Source organism: Oncorhynchus mykiss, chromosome 2, assembly GCF_013265735.2.
Source record: "Oncorhynchus mykiss isolate Arlee chromosome 2, USDA_OmykA_1.1, whole genome shotgun sequence".
NCBI classification, from domain to species: domain Eukaryota; kingdom Metazoa; phylum Chordata; class Actinopteri; order Salmoniformes; family Salmonidae; genus Oncorhynchus; species Oncorhynchus mykiss.
The window spans coordinates 75,100,792-75,124,645 of NC_048566.1; the positions used below are offsets into that span (position 1 = coordinate 75,100,792).

General features: G+C 43.3%; 1 protein-coding gene across 4 annotated transcripts in view; it reads left to right on the top strand.

The window, feature by feature from the left end:
• LOC110496136 overlaps positions 1-23,854 on the top strand; it is a 153,947-nt gene that overhangs the window by 109,137 nt on the left and 20,956 nt on the right. For 2 of the 4 annotated variants that reach the window (XM_036955517.1, XM_036955518.1), the window contains exons 19-30: positions 4,927-5,713; positions 9,008-10,061; positions 12,226-12,294; positions 12,848-12,874; positions 14,285-14,376; positions 14,797-14,872; positions 15,017-15,142; positions 18,325-18,433; positions 19,273-19,340; positions 19,426-19,667; positions 20,903-20,962; positions 21,195-21,325. In XM_036955517.1, the coding sequence (XP_036811412.1) occupies positions 4,927-5,713; positions 9,008-10,061; positions 12,226-12,294; positions 12,848-12,874; positions 14,285-14,376; positions 14,797-14,872; positions 15,017-15,142; positions 18,325-18,433; positions 19,273-19,340; positions 19,426-19,667; positions 20,903-20,962; positions 21,195-21,325 (2,841 nt within the window). The remainder of the gene's footprint in view (positions 1-4,926; positions 5,714-9,007; positions 10,062-12,225; positions 12,295-12,847; positions 12,875-14,284; positions 14,377-14,796; positions 14,873-15,016; positions 15,143-18,324; positions 18,434-19,272; positions 19,341-19,425; positions 19,668-20,902; positions 20,963-21,194; positions 21,326-23,854) is intronic. The other 2 variants (XM_036955519.1, XM_036955520.1) reach the window with 2 other exon arrangements.

The following is a 23,854-nucleotide window of genomic DNA, read 5'->3' on the forward strand; positions in this document are numbered from 1 at the left end:
TGTCATCCAAAAATGTATACTTTTGACTGATCTGAACATTCTTTCAAGAGTCTTGATGACTGAAGGTGCTTCAAGGTGCTTTTTGGACTAGATGGATCCCCTTATGTCTGGCGAAAACCACACACTGCATTCCACTATAAGAACCTCATACCAATTCATACCAACGGTCAAGCAAGGTGGTGGTAGTGTGATGGTTTGGAGATGCTTTGCTGCATCAGGACCTGGACGACTTGCCTTAATAGAAGGAACCATGAATTCTGCTTTGTATCAGAGAATTCTACCTGAGAATGTCAGGCCATCTGTCTGTAAGCTGAAGCTGAAGCACAGCTGGGTCATGCAGCAAGACAATGATCCAAAACATACATTCAAGTCTACATGAAAATGGTTAAAAAGCAACTCATTTGAAGTCAAAGTCCCAATTGAGCAGTTGTGATGGCAGTACTTGAAACGAGCACTTCATGCTTGAAAACCCACAAGTGTCGCTGAGTTAAGACAGTACTGCATGGAAGAGTGGGACAAAATTTATCCACAGCGATATGAGAGACTGATCAACAACTACAGGAAGAATTTGGTTGGAGTCATTGCAGCTGAAGGTGGCACTAACTGTAACCAGTGCCTGCAACCTGGATCAGGTTGTCAGTCAACCTACCAGGGTAGTTACAAATAGCACAGGAATTAAATCATCAACATGTATTGATCACATTTTTACTAACGCTGCAGACATTTGCTTTAAAGCAGTATCCAAATCCATAGGATGTAGTGATCACAATATAATAGCCCTATCTAGGAAAACCAAACTTCCAAAGGCTGGGCCTAATATAGTGTATAAGAGGTCATACAAGAAGTTTTGTAGTGATTTATATGTTGATGCTTTAAAGAATATTTGCTGCTCTGTGGTGTGTAATGAGGACCAACCAGACGCTGCACTTGACACATTTATAAAATTGCTGATTCCAGTTATTAATAAGCTCACACCCATGAAGAAAATGACTGTAAAAACTGTTAAATCCCCGTGGATTGAAAACTGGTATGGTTGAGAGGGATGAGGCAAAAGGTATGGCAAATAAGTCTGACAGCCCAACTGACTGGCATACTGGACATTAAGAAATCATATGACTAAGCTAAAAAAAGAAAAAAAGAAACAATACTATGAAACAAAGATAAAGTATTTAAAGAATGATAGTAAAAAGCTTTGGAGCACCTTAAATTACATTTATCACAAAACCCACTAATATTGCTAACTACTTTAATTACTTTTTCATTGGCAAGATAAACAAACTTAGGGATGACATGTGAGCAACAAACGCTGACACTACACATCCAAGTATATCTGACCAAATTATGAAAGACAAGAATTGTACTTTTGAATTCCGTAAAGTCAGTGTGGAAGAGGTGAAAAAATGATTGTTGTCTATCAACAATGACAAGCCACCGGGGTCTGACAATCTGGATGGAAAATTACTGAGGATAATACTGGACAATATTGCCACTCCTATGTGCCACATCTTCAATTTAAGCCTACAAGAAAGTGTGTGCCCTCTGGTCAGGAGGGAAGCTAAAGTTATTCCGCGACCCAATAATAGTGAAGCCCCCTTTACTGGCTCAAATAGCCGACCAATCAGCCTGTTACCAACCCTTAGTAAACTTCTGGAAAAATAGTGTTTGACCAGATACAATGCTATTTTACAGTAAACAAATTGACAACAGACTTTCAGCACGTATAGAGAAGGACACTCAACAAGCACAGCACAAATTACTGATAATTGGCTGAGATAAATTGATTAAATAATGATAGTGGGGGCTGTCTTGTTAGACTTCAGTGCAGATTTTGACATTATTGATCATAGTCTGCTGCTGGAAAAACTGATGTGTTATGGCTTTACACCCCCTGCTATAATGTGGAAAAAGAGTTACTTGTCTAACATACCACAGAGGGTATTCTTTAATGGGAGCCTATCAATTATAATCCAGATAGAATCAGGAATTCCCCAGAATAGCTGTTTAGGCCCCTTGCTTTTTTCAATCTTTACTAATGACATGCCACTCACTGGCTTGAGTAAGGGCAGTGTGTCTATGTATGCGGATGACTCAATACTATTCACGTCAAATACTTCTGCGACTGCAATGACTGCAACATTTAACAAAGAGCTGCAGTTCGTTTCGGAATGGGTAGCAAGGAATAAGTTAGTCCTAAATATTTCCAAAACTAAAAGCATTGAATTTGGGACAAATCATTCACTAAACCCTAAACCTCAACTACATCTCATAATGAATAATGGGAAATTTAGCAAGTTGAGGTGACTAAACTGCTTGGAGTAACCCTGGATTGTAAACTGTCATGGTCAAAACATATTGATAGAACAGTAGCTAACATGGGGAGAAGTCTGTCCCCAATAAAGTGCTGCTCTGCCTTCTTAACAACACTATCAACAAGGCAGGTCCTACAGGCCCTGGTTTCATCACACCTGGACTATTGTTCAGTAGTGTGGTCAGGTGCCACAAAGAGGAACTTGGGAAAATTGCAGTTGGTTCAGAACAAGGCAGCACGGAGAGCTAACATTAATGACATGTATGTCAATCTCATGGCTCAAAATGGAAGAGAGATTGACATCATCATTAATTGTTTTCGTAAGAGGTGTTGACAAGTTTAAGGTACCGAGCTGTTTTAAATACTAGCACACAGCGCGGACACCCATGCATACCCCACAAGACATGCCACCAGAGGTCTCTTCACAATCCCTAAGTCCAGAACAGACTATGGGAAGCACACAGTACTACATAGAGCCATGACAACATGGAGCTCTATTCCACATCAGGTAACTGATGCAAGCAGTAGAATCAGATTTAAAAGCATGTAAAAATACATCTTATGGAACCGCTGGTACTGTGAAGTAACACAAACATAGACACAGACACATGCATACGCACTATGAACACACGTACACCTGGATTTTTTTGATATATGGTAGTGGATATGTGGTAGTGGAGTATGGGCCTGAGGGCACACACTTAGTGTGTTGTGAATTCTGTAATTAATGTATTGTAATGTTTTTTAAATTGTGTAACTGCCTTAATTCTGCCTTAACCCAGGAAGAGTAGCAGCTAATGGGGATCCATAATAAATACAAATACAAATTGAGTGAAAGGGTACAATTACTTTTTCACACAGGGGAATTGGGTGTCGCATAACTTTGTTAATTAAATAAATAAAACAAGTATACTTTTTTTGTTATTTGTAAATTTAGGTTCTCTTTATCTAATATCAGCTTTTGGTTGAAAATAGAAAAAATTGAGAATCTGAAAGGGGGCAAATATCTTTTCACAGCCATGTACAGTGCCTTGCAAAATAATTCATCCCCCCTTGGTATTTTTCCTATTTTGTTGCACTACAACCTGTAATTTAAATTTATTTGTATTTGGATTTCATGTAATGGACATACACAAAATAGTCCAAATTGGTGAAGTGAAAAAAATATATTTGTAAAAAAAAAAAAAAAAGGAAAGGTGGTGCATTTGTATTCATCCCCTTTGTTATGAAACCCCTAAATAAGACCTGGTGCAACCAATTACCTTCAGAAGTCACATCGTTAGTTAAATAGATTGCACACAGGTGGACTTAAGTGTCACATGATCTGTCACATGATCACAGTATATATACACCTCTTCTGAAAGGCCCCAGAGTCTGCAACACCACTAAGCAAGGGGCACCACCAAGCAAGCGGCACCATGAAGACCAAGGAGCTCTCCAAACAGGTCAGGGACGACGCTGTGGAGAAGTAGAGATCGGGGTTGGGTTATAAAAAAATATCACAAACTTTTAACATCCCACGGAGCACCATTAAATCCATTATTAAAAAATGGAAAGAATATGGCAACACAACAAACCTGCCAAGAGAGGGCCGCCCACCAAAACTCACCGACCAGGCTAGGAGGGCATTAATCAGAGCGGCAGCAAAGAGACCAAAAATAACCCTGAAGGAGCTGCTAAGCTCCACAGCGGAGATTGGAGTATCTGTCCATAGGACCACTTTAAGCCGTACACTCCACAGAGCTGGGCTTTACGGAGTGGCCAGAAAAAAAGCCATTGCTTAAAGAAAATAATTAGCATACACGTTTGGTGTTTGCCAAAAGGCATGTTGGAGACTCCCCAAACATATGGAAGAAGGTACTCTGGTCAGATGAGACAAAAATTGAGATTTCTGACCATCAAGGAAAACGCAAATCAAACACCTTTCATCACCCCGAGAACACAATCACAGCATCATGCTGTGGGGATGTTTTTAATCGGCAAGGACTGGGAAACTGGTTAGAACTGAAGTAATGATGGATGGCGCTAAATACTGGGAAATTCTTGATGGAAACCTGTTTGTCTTCCAGAGATTTGAGACTGGACGGAGGTTCACCTTCCAGCAGGACAATGACCCTAAGTATGCTGCTAAAGCAACACTCGAGTGGTTTAAGGGGAAACATTTAAATGTCTTGGAATGGCCTAGTCAAAGCTCAGACCTCAATCCTATTGAGAATCTGTGGTATGACTTAAAGATTGCTGTACACCAGTGGAACCCATCCAACTTGAAGGAGCAGGAGCAGTTTTACCTTGAAGAATGGGCAAAAATCCCAGTGGCTTGATGTGCCAAGCTTATAGAGACATACCCCAAGAAACCTGCAGCTGTAATTGCTGCAACAGGTGGCTCTACAAAGTATTGCCGCTCAAGTTCAGTTTTTTTGTCTTATTTCTTGTTTGTTCACAATAAAAAAAATTGCACCTTCATAGTAGTTGGCTGGTTGTGTAAATCAAACGATATAAACCCCCCCAAAATAAATCTTAATTCCAGGTTGTAAGGCAACAAAATAGGAAAAATGCGAAGGGGGTTGAATACTTTCGCAAGACACTGTAAATCCTATCCCATCTTCTCCTTTTTACAGGTACCTTGAGATGGGAATCAACCGTCGTAAGGATGCCCTGCTGCAGGAGAGGGAGAAAAGAGAGAGGGCCTACCTGCAGGGTGTGGCTGAGGAGAGAGACTACATGTCAGACAGTGAGGTCAGCAACATCAGGGAGACCAGAGGTAGCAATCACGGCCTGGAGAGACCCAGGACAGCTCCCCAGTCAGAGTTTGACCAGTTCATCCCCCCTCAGACTGAGGCTGACTCTCAGTACTCCACTCTAACCAGTCCCTACTCCCACTATGCCCAGTATGTCCCCCAGACCAATGCCACCAGCCACTACCCCCAGCAGACCCTGTACCAGCAACAGGCCCTCTACCAGCAGCACCCCTACCAAAGTCAGTCAGTTTACTCCTCTGTACCCAGCCTGTCCTACCCCCAGGCCTCCCACTCCCACCAGCAGGCCCAGTCCTCAGGCTACCAGTCCAAGAACACCACCAACTACGAGGTGATCCGGAACCAGCCCATCATCATCGTACCCTCCTCCAGCGAGGCGGGGTATGGGGTGGGGAAGTACGGCAGCCTGGAACTGAGGATGGGCCTGGAGGAGAGGAGAATGGCCTCCAGCCCCATGTCTAATATATCTACTGAATCCTTCTACGCTGACATCGACCACCACAACGCCAGGAACTATGTTCTGATAGAGGACATAGAGCAGCTGACTAAAGGCTCTGCAGGGCTGGGGTCAGGGTTCAGCCTGACTGACAAGGACCTGTCCAAGGCTGACAGGCTACTCCGGGCTGCTGAAGCCAGGCGCACTGCAGAGGTAACTGTTATGTATTTAAAGCAGTGGCGGTCGTTGCTGTTTAAGATTAGGGAGGATTTTGTTATTTTTTATGATCCTTATTTTTATTACAGCATATTGGATGACTGTCATTCATATTCCATTCACCCAGCTCAAAATAACATCGGTTGGTTTCGGCTACTAAATGATACTTCAATTTTTCCTATAGCCATCATGAGGTTGCTACAACCTAGCCTACGAATGAAAGTTTATAATACAGGTGCACAGGTCGAGAGACAAATTGGAGTAATCAAGGTGATAGACAGTGACACATTCAATACCACCTAGCACACTCTTGCTTGCATCTAACAGATCTAGGGTGTAACCATTAGTCCAAACAGTTGCACACTAAAGTTTATATTGGACAAATTCAGGTAAGTTTATCTATGTTTCATTCCGTTGCTTCCGTTTAAGAAAGGTTTCTCAACAGAATCGGTGGAATGAATACACCCCTGACTACCCGCACACACAGTTCACTTTCATAGCAGCCACAGCATCATCACTTTGCTCGTTGTATAATTCTTTCTCGCATTTACTCACTATCCTCTCACCTTTTCCCTTCACTTGTGGACTTCTGCACAACACAACAGCTATCTGTGACCAGGCAAAAAAACATTTCCAAGCCAAACCTTCATATCATAACTGTTAATCGCTACACACAGATTACATCATTGTCATGATATTAGCTATTGTTAACTAATGCACTTTGGTACACCGTGCTGGTCCATACAATTGACCTTATTTTAGCGGACAAAAACACGTATTACTTCCAGATCAACTGTAATACCATTGTAAAGGACAATTTTTCCCCTTTCCAGCAAAATCAACGACAAGACCTTCATGATGCCCATCTCGGCATGATTGAAGAAGGCAATGATCTCCGTTGGGTCTTTTTAAATGGCGGGTGGGGAAGCAAAATCTACTGCGTAATAGTAGATATGTAGTGTGGGGAAATCTGTCCAACCTATCACCTATAAAACCTACTGCGTAATAGTAGATATGTCGTGTGGGGAAATCTGTCCAACCTATCACCTATAAAACCTACTGCGTGATAGTAGATATGTCGTGTGGGGAAACCCAATCTGTCCAACTTATCACCTATAAAATCTACTGCGTAATAGTAGATATGTCATGTGGGGAAACCCAATCTGTCCAACTTATCACCTATAAAACCTACTGCGTAATAGTAGATATGTCATGTGGGGAAACCCAATCTGTCCAATTTATCACCTATAAAACCTACTGCGTGATAGTAGATATGTCGTGTGGGGAAATCTGTCCAACTTATCACCTATAAAACCTACTGCGTAATAGTAGATATGTCGTGTGGGGAAACCCAATCTGTCCAACTTATCACCTATAAAACCTACTGCGTAGTAGTAGATATGTCGTGTGGGGAAATCTGTCCAACTTATCACCTAGAAAACCTACTGCGTAATAGTAGATATGTCATGTGGGGAAACCCAATCTGTCCAACTTATCACCTATAAAACCTACTGCGTAATAGTAGATATGTCGTGTGGGGAAACCCAATCTGTCCAACTTATCACCTATAAAACCTACTGCGTAATAGTAGATATGTCGTGTGGGGAAACCCAATCTGTCCAACTTATCATCTATAAAACCTACTGCGTGATAGTAGATATGTTGTGTGGGGAAATCTGTCCAACTTATCACCTATAAAACCTACTGCGTGATAGTAGATTTGTCGTGTGGGGAAACAGATTTTTTCACCCAATCTGTCCAATTTACCACCTATAAAATGTAAATAAAACACTATAAAGAGTTTATATAATGTGTCATTACATACCTATTTGAAGGTTTGTCTCGAATTTGAATCGGGTTTTAGGGCTGCGGTGCTAGATTTATCTTCAGAAGTAAACAGTGGCTGTCTCGGCTTTTGAGAGTCGTGATTACGCAAAAAATGAATGCATTCAGTTGTACAATTGATTAGGTATCCTCTGTCCCTGTCCCTTTCTTGTTTTTAAACTGCGAGAGAAGCGTTATACCTGGTGGAGAGAGGCTGTACAACACAGAATGAGTTACAAATGCACGTTACGTCACGATGTAACGTACCACGTCAGAGGGGTCCATTTTTTGGTATTTTCTCAAATACTATTTGATCATTACCATGTCAATCAACACTGAATCGAAACTTAGTTCACATCCCAGATTTTGATGCAATACAGTTGCCACAGTCCCATTAGTTTTCATTGCAGCCTTGTTTGAATGCTGCGGTTGCGCATATTTGTACGGAATGGGGTTAGTCATGGTTAACTTCATAGTCAACATAGACATTACAACTAACACATTAGTAAACCCGCTACAATCACGCAGTACAGTGTACAGCAAGCAGTTTAGCTGTTACACCGGCGGGCCCCGGTGGTAATAAAACAAAAAAGCGAAAGCTTACCTGGACTTGGAAAGTTCCAGTGTTTGATAGTCTTAGCCAGCTAGCTAACATAATTAGCATTCCTCTCTGTTTGAGCCAATGGTTTGAGTAGGCTAAATGACCTGGCTGCATTAGCTAGCTAAGTAAGTGAAAGTGAACAAAAATACAATGAAGCATAGCTATCTCTCTCTCTCTCTCTCTCTCTCTCTGCTGCTGCTTCTCCTTAGATTTTGAAGAAATGAATTTGTTCAAAACTGTTCAACTATTGTCTTTCTCTCTCTTTGAGTCAACTACTCACCACATGTTATGCACTGCAGTGCTAGTTGGCTCCAGTTTATGCTTTCAGTACTAGATTCATTATCTGATCATTTGATTGTGTGTACAACATGTCAGTTCATGCTGCAAGGGCTCTGATAGGTTGGAGGATGTCCTCTGGAAGTTGTCATAATTACTGTGTAAATCTATGGAAGGGGGTGAGAACCATGAGCCTCCAGAGTTTTGTATTGAAGTCAATGTACCCAGAGAAGGACAGAAAATAGCTGCTACACCATGGTGCTACCCCACAGAGTGCTGTTGATGCTACTGGAGACCTTCATTGCAAAACAGTGTGTTTTAATCAGTTATTTGGTGACATTAATATATTTAGTATAGTTTTATCAAAAAATGCAAAGTTTTTTAAATGTTTAACCACATACATGAAATTTACTTTATAAGATGGTCCTCCCCTTCCTCCTCTGAGGAGCCTCCACTGATTTAAAGTAAATGCTCTTCTGTGATATGTAGGTTTTGTTATATACTCTGTTTCAGTGTGTCTTGTGCAGGTTTTGCTGAAAATTGCTTAAAATTCTATGCAATATGATGATGGTTTTATTTTCTTTGTTTAGGTGGCTGCGTTCCTGGGTAACTCGCGTCTGCACAGCTACGGTAAAGGAGAGGAGGACTCTATGGAAGAGCCCTATGAGCTGAAGCTCCTGAAGCAACAAATAAAGCAGGAGTTTAGACGAGGGACGGAGGGTCTGGAGCACCTCTCAGGCCTGGGCATGCCTCAGTACCTCTCCACTGACCCCAGCTACAGACATTTCCCTAAGGCTGAGAAGTACAGCATCAGCCGACTGACCTTGGAGAAACAAGCTGCCAAGCAGCTTCCTGCCGCCGTGCTCTACCAGAAACAGATCAAGAACCAGAAGAAGGCAACCCTGATGGACCCCAAGATAACAAAATCCTCCCCCATCCAGGAGAGCAGAGACCTGGAGCCAGACTACAGCAGCTTCCTGGGTTCTGGAGTCTCATCTGTCACCAACCTGTCCACACGAGCCAGACTGCTTCAGGATGAGATCAACTTTGGCCTGAAGAAGAACCTCTCTGAGCAGCAGAAGTACCTGGGCTCCTCTCTGGGAACTAATCTGGCTGGTTCTCTGAGCCAGTCCCTTAGCCTGGGGGGACCCACCATGAGGTCCACCCTACAGGATGACACCACCTACCCCAGCGGCACGAGCTCTCGCCCTTCCTCACGACCCAATTCCCGCCCCACTTCTGTCTATGGCCTGGATCTTTCCATCAAACGGGACTTGTCCAGCTCTTCTCTCAGGCTGAGGAGCGAGGGAGAAGCCCTGGATGCAGCGTTCGGCTCCGGGCTGGCCAGGACCAAGCCCACCAGCCTGCCCATCGGGCGAATCCCCATCGTGGCTCAGAACTCAGAAGAGGAGAGCCCTCTGAGCCCGGTGGGAGAGCCAATGGGCATGGCCAGAGCCTCAGCTGGTCCTCTACCACCTATCTCAGCTGACTCCAGAGACCAGTTTGGCTCCAGCCATTCCCTGCCGGAGGTCCAGCAGCACATGAGGGAGGAGTCCAGGGCTACACGTGGACATAGTGGGGTCTACGACAGAGACATAGCCTTCATCATGGATGATCTGGGGGGAGCGATGTCTGACAGCGAAGGTAAATGGCTCCGGAGGCTTTCACAGCACCCTGAGTCTCTGGACATGTCGCAATGCTCCTGACTGTTTGTATGTCTGCCTGAGAAGGCTTTGACTCTGTCTCTGTTGTCCTCATCACTTATTATTATTTTATCATCATGTTGCCTTTGTCTTTTATTCTGGTTTCTGTTTCTGCATTGTTTGATCTCTGCATGCAACACTATTTGTTATTTTGTCTCCTTTTATCTGTCTTCTTCACCGATACATAATATGGTTGATGTTATGTATGAGACAGTGTGTCTCTGTTGTTATTAGCATGCTCCAGTTCTGTTCTCTTCTTTTACATGTTGGCTTCCTGGTTTCATCACTGACCGAATGTATTATGGGATGGATACAGGGCTTCATTTAAGCATACAGAACAGTAAAGTAACAATAATGTATTATATGTGATCGTAAATACACTTTAAGTGCCTCTGTGGACTAAATAGGTGTTAACCTATTTAAATGGGTGGGAGACTAATGAATATACTGGTAAACTGTCGCTACAATCTGGGTGCTATCTATAGTCTATAAAGGCTGTTAGATTCATGATAGGATGACAGAGAGAAACACCCTGGGACTACAGGCTGTTGTCTACAGTACACCACTCCTCCTCCTCTCTCCTCTCCGTTCCTTTTCTTCTCCAGACAGAAAATGGTGTCTGGTTTTTGTAGGAAGTAGGTCAGGCCTTTAGACAGACTTATATTTACTTTTCAGCTGTTGTGGAGCTTGGCCTGCTGTCAGCAACCATTTTAAAGGCATAATGCTGAATCACTATGTGTGGGTCTGGGTCTAGTTACTGTAATTGTTCAGACGATGCAGTCAGCCATTTATATTGTACCTGACTCACTCACTTTGTCTCTTTACCAGAAATACACACATACTATTACAGCAGTAATAATACAGAGAGCTTATGCTCACATTTATATTGCAATGCAATGCCATTTTCCCCCCTAAGGATTTTGTAGATGATTTGTTTGTGTATTTGAGTTGTGTATTTGGATCCATGTTGATAGTAGACTGATATACTGTACACTGAGTAAACAAAACATTAATAACACCTGCTCTTTCCCTGACACAGACTGACCATGTGAATCCAGGTGAAAACTATGATCCCTTATTGATGTCACTTGTTAAGTCCACTTCAATCAGTGTAGATGAAGGGGAGGAGACAGGTTAAAGAAGGATTTTCAAGCCTTGAGACGATTGAGACATGGATTGTCTATGTGTGCCATTCAGAGGATGAATGTGTAAGACACAATATTTAAGTGCCTTTGAACAGAGTATGGTAGTAGGTGCCAGGCTCACCGGTTTGAGTCTGTCAAGAACTGCAATGCTGCTGGGTTTTTCACACTCAACAGTTTCCCGTGTTTATCAAGAATGGTCCACCAACCAAAGGACATCCAGCCAACTTGACACAGCTGTGGAAAGAAATGGAGTCAACATGGGCCAGCATCCCTGTGGAACGCTTTCCACACCTTGTTGACTCCTTGCCCCAATGAATTGAGGCTGTTCTGAGGGCAAAAGGTGCAACTCAGTATTAGGAAGGTGTTGTACATTCAGTGTATGTTATTGTAGTCACACTACACAGTTATTTATAGCATATTCATCCCTATACATCTTGGGTATTTTCCATTTTGTATTCATGCATGTTGCTGTGAGATAAAATGTGTTTGAGTTTCCATTTCAATAAAGCTTGACATTGTCTTTTGCATGATGTTGGTTGCTTTGAATGTTTCCAAGTGACTGTAATGTGCATGCTCTCTTCTGATTGGTAGCATATTAATGTGTTCTCTCCCCATCTCTTCAGCTGTCCTTCTCACATCTATGTTTACTAACCAGAACCTCACTCCTCAACATGCCCCTATGTTTCTATTGGCCCAGCATAGTATAGTTACGGATATTTAGTTTCAGAATGCACACCATTTCTCTTTACGTATTTGAAAAGACAAGTAGAAACACACGGACACACGCACACACACATTAATAACCATATATGCAAGCATTTTCATTTGAATAGCATGTTTTACAGTTTTACATTTACAATAAAACTGACCCAATGACAGGTGAATTAGTAGTTGATGAGCAGCAGAAGGCTCTCTTTCTGACCCTACATCAATAAGAGTGTCTATCTGCCTTGGTTCCAGCCCTAAATGACTCCATGCTGACACTGAACAGAGATGATCCCAGAATCTTTCATGAGAGTATCAGACACGGTAGAGTATTCTAGTTTAGTTCCTCCCCACTGGCCCTGCTGCCTGCCCTCCACTAATACAGCAGCACCATGTTAAAGGGACACTCCGCAATATGACATCATCATACCCAGCCGTACCCAGCCATGCCTCAAGGAAGGGCGCGAATTGGCAAGACAAAATAAGTCGCCCCACTGTGATGTCATATAGTTGAGTCTACCTTTTGATGTTTAGAATGCTTTAGTATCCTTGTGACTTTACAGTAAGTCAATGCTATGCATTTGATATATTTGAGTAAATACCCGTGTATTTGTAGGTAGATCATTTTACAATTATTCTACAATTGCTGTATTATAACATACATCTTTCATGCACTTCCAATCAGAAATGCAAACTCCCTGATGGACTATAATGTTATAAGATGTATTTATTTGCTTTCAAAGCATGTGCTCCACTATATGTAGTTCAGTGCATGTGATATACAGTGTAAGTGGATGGAGACATACCCCACTGAATAAGTCTCAGATTCAAGACGTTGTGTTGTAGCCGTTTCTAAACATATAACTTTACACCCCAGCCGGAGGCCCCAACTGGAACATAGAAGGTGAGAGCTGCAGTGTGAACGGTCTAATCCAGACCACATCCCAACCCCATGTAGCTTAGACAATGTCTGCTTCCACCCCACAACACCCCACGCCCCATGGTGCTCAATGACCTGATGCTGATGGTATCACGTACACAAACATTTTAGACCCATTTCTGGAATGACCCATTTTTGGATGGTACTTTACACATATCAACCTCATCATGGAATGACCCATGTCTTGATGTTAATGTACTGTAAACATATCATATACGGTAGTGGTTCCCCAATCCATGTCTGGAATGATCCACATTTAAATGGTTCTGTACATATATCAAACCCATTTCTGGAATTCATGTTCATGCACCATTGCAAGGTGGCTCAGATACAGCTCCACATTTAAAAGCTATACATTACCACAACAATGACATATCTGAATACCGCATCAGTAGTTGTCGAGGGTCTCTCACACGATGATAGATGCAACAATGATCATGATGTTAGATCACCCTGATAACAACACCAGCTATCAATGTCCCACCTCACTGTCTCAGGGCAAAGGGAACTGTACTGTACTACTGTACTGTACTACTGTACTACTTTACTGTGCTACTGTACTGTCCTACTGTACTGTGACTGTGGAAGACACTCTCCTCCGTCCAGCTTCAGCGTGTCTCTACTGTGGCCCTGACCCATTGTGGAGATGTTTCCCTATCTCTTGGCATGACCTGTTTATCGGCACACACGTGCACATACACGCGCGCAAACACACACACACACACACACACACACACACACACACACACAGGGGTCCCTCTGCATGCCATAACTAATTGAAATACAATGTACATCCATCCCCATCCAGTCTCTGAAGGGGTCACTAATCTAATACAACTGGGGATGGGACAGAGCAGGGTTTTCACCACTCTGCCTTCACCTCTCCAGCTAGCTCAGATCACTGATCACCTAGAAGCAGTAGACATGGAGCGAAGGATGTGTTTATAAATTATGTGGAATTGGCATGAGTAGGGGGTGCTACTCATGCCAATTCCACATAGCCACCTAGCTCCCGCCCCAAGGCACTTGTGTAGATCTGATAATTCACATAGACTCTGCCAAGCCTAGCAGAGAGTGACTTAGAGATATTCAATATTGCTAATAACTTCAGATCTATATAAAGTGCGTAATATAGGGTCAGGGGCTAGAGGCTAGCGGTTTATTTGGAGTTGGGCATCTATCCTGCTTGTAAAGGGTTTGACCATTGACTATCCCCTCTCTGTCTGTGTCCCTGTCCGCATTTCTCCACCCGTCTCCCCCTCCCCATGTCTCTGTCCCTGTCCGCATTTCTCCACCCGTCTCCCCCCCCCCCCCATGTCTCTGTCCCTGTCCGCATTTCTCCACCCGTCTCCCCATGTCTCTGTCCCTGTGTAGCATACCACCTGAGGAGGGAGGACACTGACTGGTTTGACAAGCCTGCAGAGAGACAACATCGGGTAAACGGACAAGCTCTGGATAGGAGACAGGTTAGAGGAGCTGGATACGTCTAAACTAGTTGACTACATTTAATAAAATACATTATAAACTGGCTGGTTTGAGACTCAATGCAGATATGCTGAAAGCTGTGGTATATCAGCCTGTACCACGGGTATGACAAAACATTTTTTTTTTTACTGTTCTAATGACTTTGGTAACCAGTTTATAATAGCAATAAGGCACTTCGGGTGTTGCCTTGTGTCGTGCTTAAGAACAGCCCTTAGCCATGGTATATTGGCCATATACCACACCTTATTTCTTAAATATCCTACATTTTCTCATAATTGAATGTACATTGGTAGTGACTGTCTTTAGCTGAGTTGTATTGGAGTGCTGCAGTATTTTTGTTGTCGTTGTTGTAATCAATGTACTGGATCTTGACTGTTCTGATGTCCCTGTCCCTCCCACAGATGAAGTTGATTCCCTATGTGTATCCTCACACCCGGATCAAAGTACAGAGAGACCCCAAGGACAGCAGCGTTTCAGGTAGAGCACCCAAACGTACAGTAAACATTATATAATGTACAAATCTATGGCTATTCAAATGGAATAATAGGAATTCTGGAACTCTGGAATTCTAATATGACAATTCAGGCCTGTTTCATTGGTGTGGGTGTGTGTTCCCTGCAGGGAATGGCCTGGGGATTCGTGTGGTGGGAGGGAAAGAGATTCCTGGGAGTCGCGGTGAGATAGGAGCTTACATTGCCAAGGTTACGCTCGGGGGAGTGGCTGAACAGACAGGGAAAGTGGTGGAAGGTAAGTGTATGTGCACATGTGTGTGTAAGGTGTAAGTAGAGCAAGAGAAGGAGGAGAGAACAAGAGATGAGTCATCTTCTCTGGTCATACAGGGACACACTCTGATTTAAAGTTGAGAAAGTACTGTGGGTTATAGCCGATGAAAACACAGTTTACAGCAGCTAGAAGAGGTGCAGAGAAATGCTTGCGTGCTAGCTCTCAAATATAATACAATAATAAGAGTCAAATAAAAATAACAAGTAATAGAAGAGGTGTTATGCATTGTAATAATATACTGTATTTACAAATATAAAGTGAGTATGTTAATCTGTGCAGAAAAAAAAAGGTAAGTGACATTTGGAAAAATCTAACATTCTTAGCGTGGTATATCATAACTCCTAAGTTCATGTTGTATGCATTTCAATTTGTACTAGTTCAGCTGGATGAGGTATATTGATCATTTCACAAGTGTTCTGGAGGAGAGCCGATAAACTAATGGTTTAAGCAGGAATCTATTATTATATTAATAATACCAGGCCAATGTCAGCTTACTATGAATATCTTTGCCAGGCTATCTGAGCGAGCGCCAGAGAGAGAGAGAGCTTGTGTGTTCGCCTGCGCGTGAGCGGGCGTTTGCACCTGTCATGTCTTATTCTCTGAGATGTCAGATAGCCAGAAAAAAAAGCTCTGTCAGCTCACTCTGCCCCTTTGAGATGCCTGCACAGGATTAGTCATTATGCTGTATTTAGCACACACACACACACACAGTCACACACACACACACACGCACACACACTGTCACATTAGAAACTGTATTTACCCCCCCTCTCCATCTTTCTGCTTCCGTCCGTCATAATTCTGTAAAACTCTTCTGTCTGAAGCACAGATTAGTACAGGCTACAGGCTGAAGATAAGAACGTAGAAGAAACTTCAGAACACAGCACTCTAACTACCAGACATCCTGAACAATGTGGCAGGAGATCTCTCCCACTGATATATTTGGGGGATTTACTCTGACGTGGTACATGTTTGAGCATCCAGACCCCCTGTGTTGAACCAGAGGGAAAGCCTTGTTCTTTATGGTTCTATAGCATAATCCACTGCAGTTAGGTATGTGAGGGTTCATCTACTCCCTCTCTTTGTCACACTCAGTTCAGATGTGGTGACGTCACACCCTGGTGGTGACGCTAGAGACATGTGACAGCCTTCACTGAGAGAGGAAGGAGGAGTTTGAAGGACAAACACACACACACACACACACACACAAGCAAACTGATTTACACACACACACACACACAATTGTCTCTCTCTGCATATCCCATCTCCCTACAATCCCCTTCAGTTTGTAATTGTATTTAGCGTCATACAGATTGTGGAGATAATTATGTAGACAGAGTAATTGTCCCAGTGTATTTTAATTATAACAGAATGTTTGGTTGTTTCTGTTTTTCCAACATCTATTACACAGTAACCCTCCTAGGAATGGAAGCAACCATAGTAACATAGTGTTGTTTTGCTTTAATGTTGAGGTTTTATCTGACTTTCTTCAGTGGACTAAATTGCCATTATGCAAATGCTATGTTTCGACTTTTAGTGAAAGAGGATGGAACTGAACACTTGTGCCCTCAGGTGCAGAGAGAGAGAGAGAGAAAGAGAGAGAGAGAGAGAGAGAGAGAGAGAGAGAAAGAGAGATCGAGGATGAGAGAGAGAGAGAGAGAGAGCGAATGAGAGAGATAAAGAGAGATAGAGAGAGATAGAGAGATAGAGGATGAGCGAGATAGAGGTTGAGAGAGAGAGAGAGAGATAGAGGATGAGAGAGAGAGAGATAGAGGATGAGAGAGAGAGAGATAGAGGATGAGAAAGAGAGAGAGAGAGAGAGAGAGAGAGAGAGATAGAGGATGAGAGAGAGAGAGAGATAGAGGATGAGAGAGAGAGAGAGAGATAGAGGATGAGAGAGAGAGAGAGAGAGAGAATGTGAGAGATTGAGAGAGAGAGAGAGAAAGAGAGAGAGAGGACGAGAGGCAAAGAGCAGAGAAATATAGAAATAAGAAAAAATTAGGGAGAAGAGATGAGGAGTGGGGAAATTGGAGGGGGAGAGCGGTAGCATGTTCTAAATGTTTCTGTGGCCTTGACTATCTAATCTACAGAGAGAGAGAGATGTTAATTCAATCCTTTGTCGTCACAGCAGCTGGCGAGTTGCTTCGTAAGCAAAAGTCTCATGTGAAGACGAGGTTTCGTTTGTGTAAGTGCAGCCACAGCGCCGAGGCTGCCATGGGTTTGAGTTTGCTGTGCATTTTCTCCCTCTCTATTTCTATCCTACCTTACTTTACTTTCTCTGGCGTGTTCTCTGAGCCTTGTCAGCTGTGTGAACGAGAACCTGAAAGAAAGACGCTCTAGTCATGGACAGAAAAGGCAGTGGTATATTTCGAAGAGTTAGAGCCTACCCTTGAGAAAGAGTTACGCTTGGAAGCTTGTTTGGGTTGTGTTGTGTTCTGAGATGCACTGAGAACCAGGCCAGGTGTTCGTAGTCTGAGCTAGTCTCATGCCCTGACTGCATTATCGAGAATTGATCTCTTTTAGAATTGTCATTTAGAGCATTTATTTGCAGAAAATGACAACTAGTCAAAATAACAAAAAATACTGCATCATTTTCTGCAAATAAGTGCTCTAAATGACAACATTTTGGGGGGAATTTGGGAGAAATATTGTCAGTAGTTTATAGAATAAAACAAAAATGTTCATTTTACCCCATCACATACCTATAAATAGTAAAACCAGAGAATCTGATTATTTCGCAGTGGTCTCTACATTTTTCCAGAGCTGTGTGTTTACATTGCCAAAGGAAGTGAAATAGATAATAAACAAAAGTGAAATAAACAATCAAAAATGAACAGTAAACATTACACTCACAAAAGTTTCAAAGGCATAGAGACATTTCAAATGTCAAGTTATGGCTAACAGTGTTATAACGATATGCAAATAGTTAAAGTACCAATATGGGTTGTTTGTTCTTTGTGTTTGTTCTTCACTGGTTGCCATTTTCTTGTGACAACAGGTCACACATCTTGCTGCTGTGATTGCACACTATGGTATTTCACCCAATATATATGGGAGTTTATCAAAATTGGATTTGTTTGCAAATACTTTGTGGGTCTGTATAATCTGAGGGAAAGATGTGTCTCAAATATGGTCTCTCTCTGTAGGAATGCAGGTATTGGAGTGGAATGGGGTTCCTCTGATGGGGAAGACCTACGAGGAGGTGCAGTGCATAATGAGTCAGCCGTGTGCAGAGGCGGAGCTCTGTGTCAGACTGTGAGTCAAACAGCGCCCTCTCTCCTCTCATCCCTCTCTCCTCTCATCCCTCTCTCTGCTCTCATCCCTCTCTCCTCTCATCCCTCTCTCCTCTCATCCCTCTCTCCTCTCATCCCTCTCTCTCCTCTCATCCCTCTCTCTCCTCTCATCCCTCTCTCCTCTCATCCCTCTCTCTCCTCTCATCCCCCTCTCTCCTCTCATCCCTCTCTCTCCTTCCATCCCTCTCTCTGCTCTCATCCCTCTCTCCTCTCATCCCTCTCTCCTCTCATCCCTCTCTCTCCTTCCATCCCTCTCTCTCCTTCCATCCCTCTCTCCTCTCATCCCTCTCTCTCCTCTCATCCCTCTCTCTCCTTCCATCCCTCTCTCTGCTCTCATCCCTCTCTCCTCTCATCCCTCTCTCTCCTTTCATCCCTCTCTCCTTTCATCCCTCTCTCTCCTTCCATCCCACTCTCTCCTCTCATCCCTCAATCTCCTTCCATCCCTCTCTCCTTCCATCCCTATCTTCTCTCATCCCTCTCTCTCCTTCCATCCCTCTCTCCTCTCATCCCTCTCTCTCCTTCCATCCCTCTCTCCTCTCATCCCTCTCTCTCCTTCCATCCCTCTCTCCTTCTATCCCTCTCCCTCCTTCCATCCCTCTCTCCTCTCATCCCTCTCTCTCATTCCAACCCTCTCTCCTCTCATCCCTCTCTCTCCTTCCATCCCTCTCTCCTCTCATCCCTCTCTCTCCTTCCATCCCTCTCTCCTCTCATCCATCTCCTCTCAAATTTATCATATCTCTCTCATCCCAACTTAATTTATATCAAAAACTACATTTGACCTTTTACCTTCCTGTCTCTCAGTGATCTGAACATGCTGTCTGACGCTGATCACCCCCAGGCCCTGGAGAACCACGCCCAGCTGAAGCCTGGTATGTCACTAGTGTGGTTGTGGGTATCCTACATAGTAATCATGACCACTGAGTCATAATGACACATGAATGTGTGTGTGTGCAGGTGACAGGCAGCGCTCTCCAGGAGTAGATCCCAGGCAACTGGCTGCAGAGCTTCAGAAGGTGTCCCAACAACAGGCCCCTGGGATGGGGCTGGGTGTGGGGGGGCCAGTAGGGGTCCTTTCTGCCCTGGACCGCTCAGCTCTGTTACACTCAGGCAATGCATCGGCCAGCTCTAGTGCCGTCCCCAGCCCCGGCCAGCCTACCTCCCCAGCCATCAACAAGAAACAACGCCACAGCACCAAGGTACTGCCTCTACCTGTTGTACATTATGATATTAAGAGCCCATAGCATTCTGTAGAGTGTGTTACTACAGCCATGTGGTTGGTGAGTTCATCATTATTTAGTCATAGACGTGTGTGTGTGTGTGTGTGTTTGTGTGTGGTGCATGGTGCGAGGAGGTCTAGATCCATTGCTTTGTCTGCATTGTGGATTACAGGAACATGACACTGATTATATAGACACATGCATGATATGTGTGTAGAGAGAGAGAGAGAGAGAGAGAGAGAGAGAGAGAGAGAGATCATGCTAGTGTGGTTATGTGTCTTTGTGTGTGTGAGTGTGTAAATACACATAGTATTAGCTATTTTCTATGATAGACGTAATATAATATATCTCAACCAACTGAATGAACCTTCTCTGACTGTACACCATGACCTTTACAATCTGCTGAACCTCTCCTCGTGAGTTTCCTCCCGGGTCCTATAGAGTCACTTCAGAAAAGTCTGCTCAGCATCTCCATGACAAAGACAGGTCCTTCATCTGTCATCTGACCAAAGCTATCCTACTCAGGGGCTCTGGTTAACCTACTGCTACTTAAAACCGTAGTATCATGGACATAGTAACTGAAGTTTAAAACAGTATTATCATGGACATAGTAACTGAAGTTTAAAACAGTATTATCATGGACATAGTAACTGAAGTTTAAAACAGTATTATCATGGACATAGTAACTGAAGTTTAAAACAGTAGTATCATGGACATAGTAACTGAAGTTTAAAACAGTAGTATCATGGACATAGTAACTGAAGTTTAAAACAGTATTATCATGGACATAGTAACTGAAGTTTAAAACCGTAGTATCATGGACATAGTAACTGAAGTTTAAAACCGTAGTATCATGGACATAGTAACTGAAGTTTAAAACCGTAGTATCATGGTCATAGTAACTGAAGTTTAAAACAGTAGTATCATGGACATAGTAACTGAAGTTTAAAACAGTATTATCATGGACATAGTTACTGAAGTTTAAAACAGTAGTATCATGGACATAGTAACTGAAGTTTAAAACCGTAGTATCATGGACATAGTAACTGAAGTTTAAAACCGTAGTATCATGGACATAGTAACTGAAGTTTTCAGGCTGGTCGGAGGCCACACTACAGAACAGGGAGTATGTGTGAGTATGTGTGTTAATGTGGAGCGTGTGTATGGATATCGGTATAAACAGTGTATAATCGCTACCTGTGTTTGTTTTTCAGTCGACAGCAGACGTGCAACTGCTGAAGCCTCAGCCTCGTCCTGTAACAGGGGAAATACAGGCAAGCCTGCTGTCAGTCTCACACCTGCTTTAAGGTTTCATACTTTCCACAGTCTGAAGTCTGTGAAGTGGAGTGTGACTTTAATTTCTCTTGAATCCCCTCACTTGATTGATCCACTTAAGTCAAGGGCTATATGATTAGTCAGCCCCAGGACCTAGGAACACTGATGTACACACCTGTAGAACCTAGTTAAACATACTGTATGTATCTATGACCTCTCTGCCATCTTCAGCTCCAGATCCACTACGACAGGAACCTGGGGAATCTGATAGTGCATGTCCTCCAGGCCAGGAACCTTGCTCAGAGAGACCCCAAAGAATACTCTGACCCCTTTGTCAAGGTCTACCTCCTACCAGGGAGAGGGTAAGGCACTGCTTTCATCAGTCTGTCTGTCTGGATGCCATTCTCTCTCTCTCTGTCTGTCTTTCTCTTCATCTCTCTGTCTTTCTCTTCATCTCTCTCTCTCTCTCTGTCTCTCTGTCTTTCTCTCTCTCTCTCTCTCTCTCTCTCTCTCTCTCTCCCTCTCTCTCTCTCTCTCTCTCTCTGTCTTTTTCTCTCTCTCTCTCCCCCTCTCTCTCTCTCTCTCTCTCTCTCTCTCTCTCTCTCTCTCTCTCTCTCTCTCTCTCTCTGTCTTTCTCTTCATCTCTCTCTGTCTTTCTCTTCATCTCTCTCTCTCTCTCTCTGTCTCTCTGTCTTTCTCTCTCTCTCTCTCTCTCTCTGTCTTTTTCTCTCTCTCTCTCTCCCTCTCTCTCTCTCTCTCTCTCTCTCTCTCTCTCTCTCTCTCTCTCTCTTTCTCTTCATCTCTCTCTCTCTCTCTCTCTGTCTTTCTTTCTCTCTCTCTCTCTCTCTCTCTCTCTCCCTCTCTCTCTCTCTCTGTCTTTCTCTCTCTCTCTCTCTCTCTCCCTCTCTCTCTCTCTCTCTCTCTCTCAGTTTGTTTGTTTGTATTTTAAGTAGTATTGACCATTATATGATGGGCCTTTATTAAGCTGTGTTAGATTTGCTGTGTGCTCTCTGTGAAGTACAGTAGAAAGCTAGGAGCACATAGAACTGACAAGATAATGACACATCCAACTTGACAGATATTACAACTTGGTGTGTGTGTGTGTGTGTGTGTGTGTGTGTGTGTGTGTGTGTGTGTGTGTGTGTGTGTGTGTGTGTGGATTATTGTGTGTGTGTGTGTGTGGATTCTATATTGGCTGCAGTGCTCTATTCCTGAGTGCTGTGATGTGATTTTGTAGTAAGGTCCTCCTAGGAGATTATCAGTTTAGTAACATCTCTTCTTTCAGCCCCCGTATCCCTCTCTTCCTGTGAAAAGGCAGAGATCGATATTTATTTAACTTGTAACCCTATCTGCTTTCTACTAATGGCCCTACCAGCCCTGTTCATGGGATTATATACAGTACAGGTCCTCCAACCACCCACACACACACACAAACACACACACACACACACACACACACACACACACACACACACACACACACACACACACACACACACACACACACACACACACACACACACACAGATGCATGTATGCACACACACACACACACACACACACACACACACACACACACACACACACACACACACACACACACACACACACACACACAGATGCATGTATGCTCACACACACACACACACACACACAGATGCAGGTATGCACACACACACACACACACACACACACGCGCGCGCGCACACGCACGCACACACTCACTCCTCCCGCACACTCCTCTAGCTCAAGAGAGAATACAGTAGATGGCACCCGTCAAACGTTTGATTTATGACCCTATGTCCGGGTGACGTGTGCATGCCCATATTTGGGCATCCGGTCAGGACATCCTGGCGCAAAGTTATCACGTGGTTATGCCCATATAAGGGCATCCTGTTCCTGTTGTCATGTGTTAGAGTGTGTGTTAATTTATGCATATATTGCATCTATTCCTTTGAAGTTGTCATGATGGTTGATGTGTAGGGACCTCGTTGAACTGGGGGGTATGTGTTTGAACACTTTAAAGAGAATGGCCCCACACCCCCTATTTTATTGACCTTAGGGACCCAAGAAGTGCCACACAAGTGTTATATTCATCCCTTGGCTGAAGATGAACATTCAGAGAAATACGTGTTTTATGATTTTGAGATGAATCAGCAATAAGGTGTTCATTTACCTATTTTTGTTTCTACCATGACTTTCAAGGGTTAAAAGTGGTCAGCTGAGGGGCCCAATTGTGCACTACTCGTTCTAAAACACTTCTAGCTCACAATTCTAGAGCCTATGACTCCTATCTTCTTTTGAACAAGGCGTTGCACCCAGTGTCATAGCTCAAGGTAGTAAGATCTTGTGTTTTGTAGACCCCGCCTTCAACCAGAGATACATTGACAGCTTAAGTGTCTTACCCATGAGATTGGCTCAAATGCCTGAAGCCTTGGGTTTTGAAAACTCTGTGAAAGGTTGGTTACCTCATTTCTTCACATCTGAGGAGAATCTACATTATATTGGATCTTATCCCAGACCCAAAATGTATGGGTGTGATCAGATGTCTCCCAAAGAGCGAGAGAGATTCATGGTACGAGACAGTATGTCATAGCACCTTTGATTTCCTCAAAGAGATGGAGTCATACTGTGACAACGATGTAGTTATACTTTGTGAAGGATGCCTCAGATTCAGAGAAGAGGTAATCAAAGATGCAGGCATTGACCCCTGGAGTTGTACAACTATTGCATCGGCATGTATGCATCGTACACACTTTTTACCTCCAGCATCTACCGTTATTCCATCGCCAGACAACTACCGACGCCAATTCAAGTCATACTATAGTGGGTCCTTTCAATGGTTGGAGTTATTGGCCCAGTATAGACATTTTTATTCAACATGCTGTGAA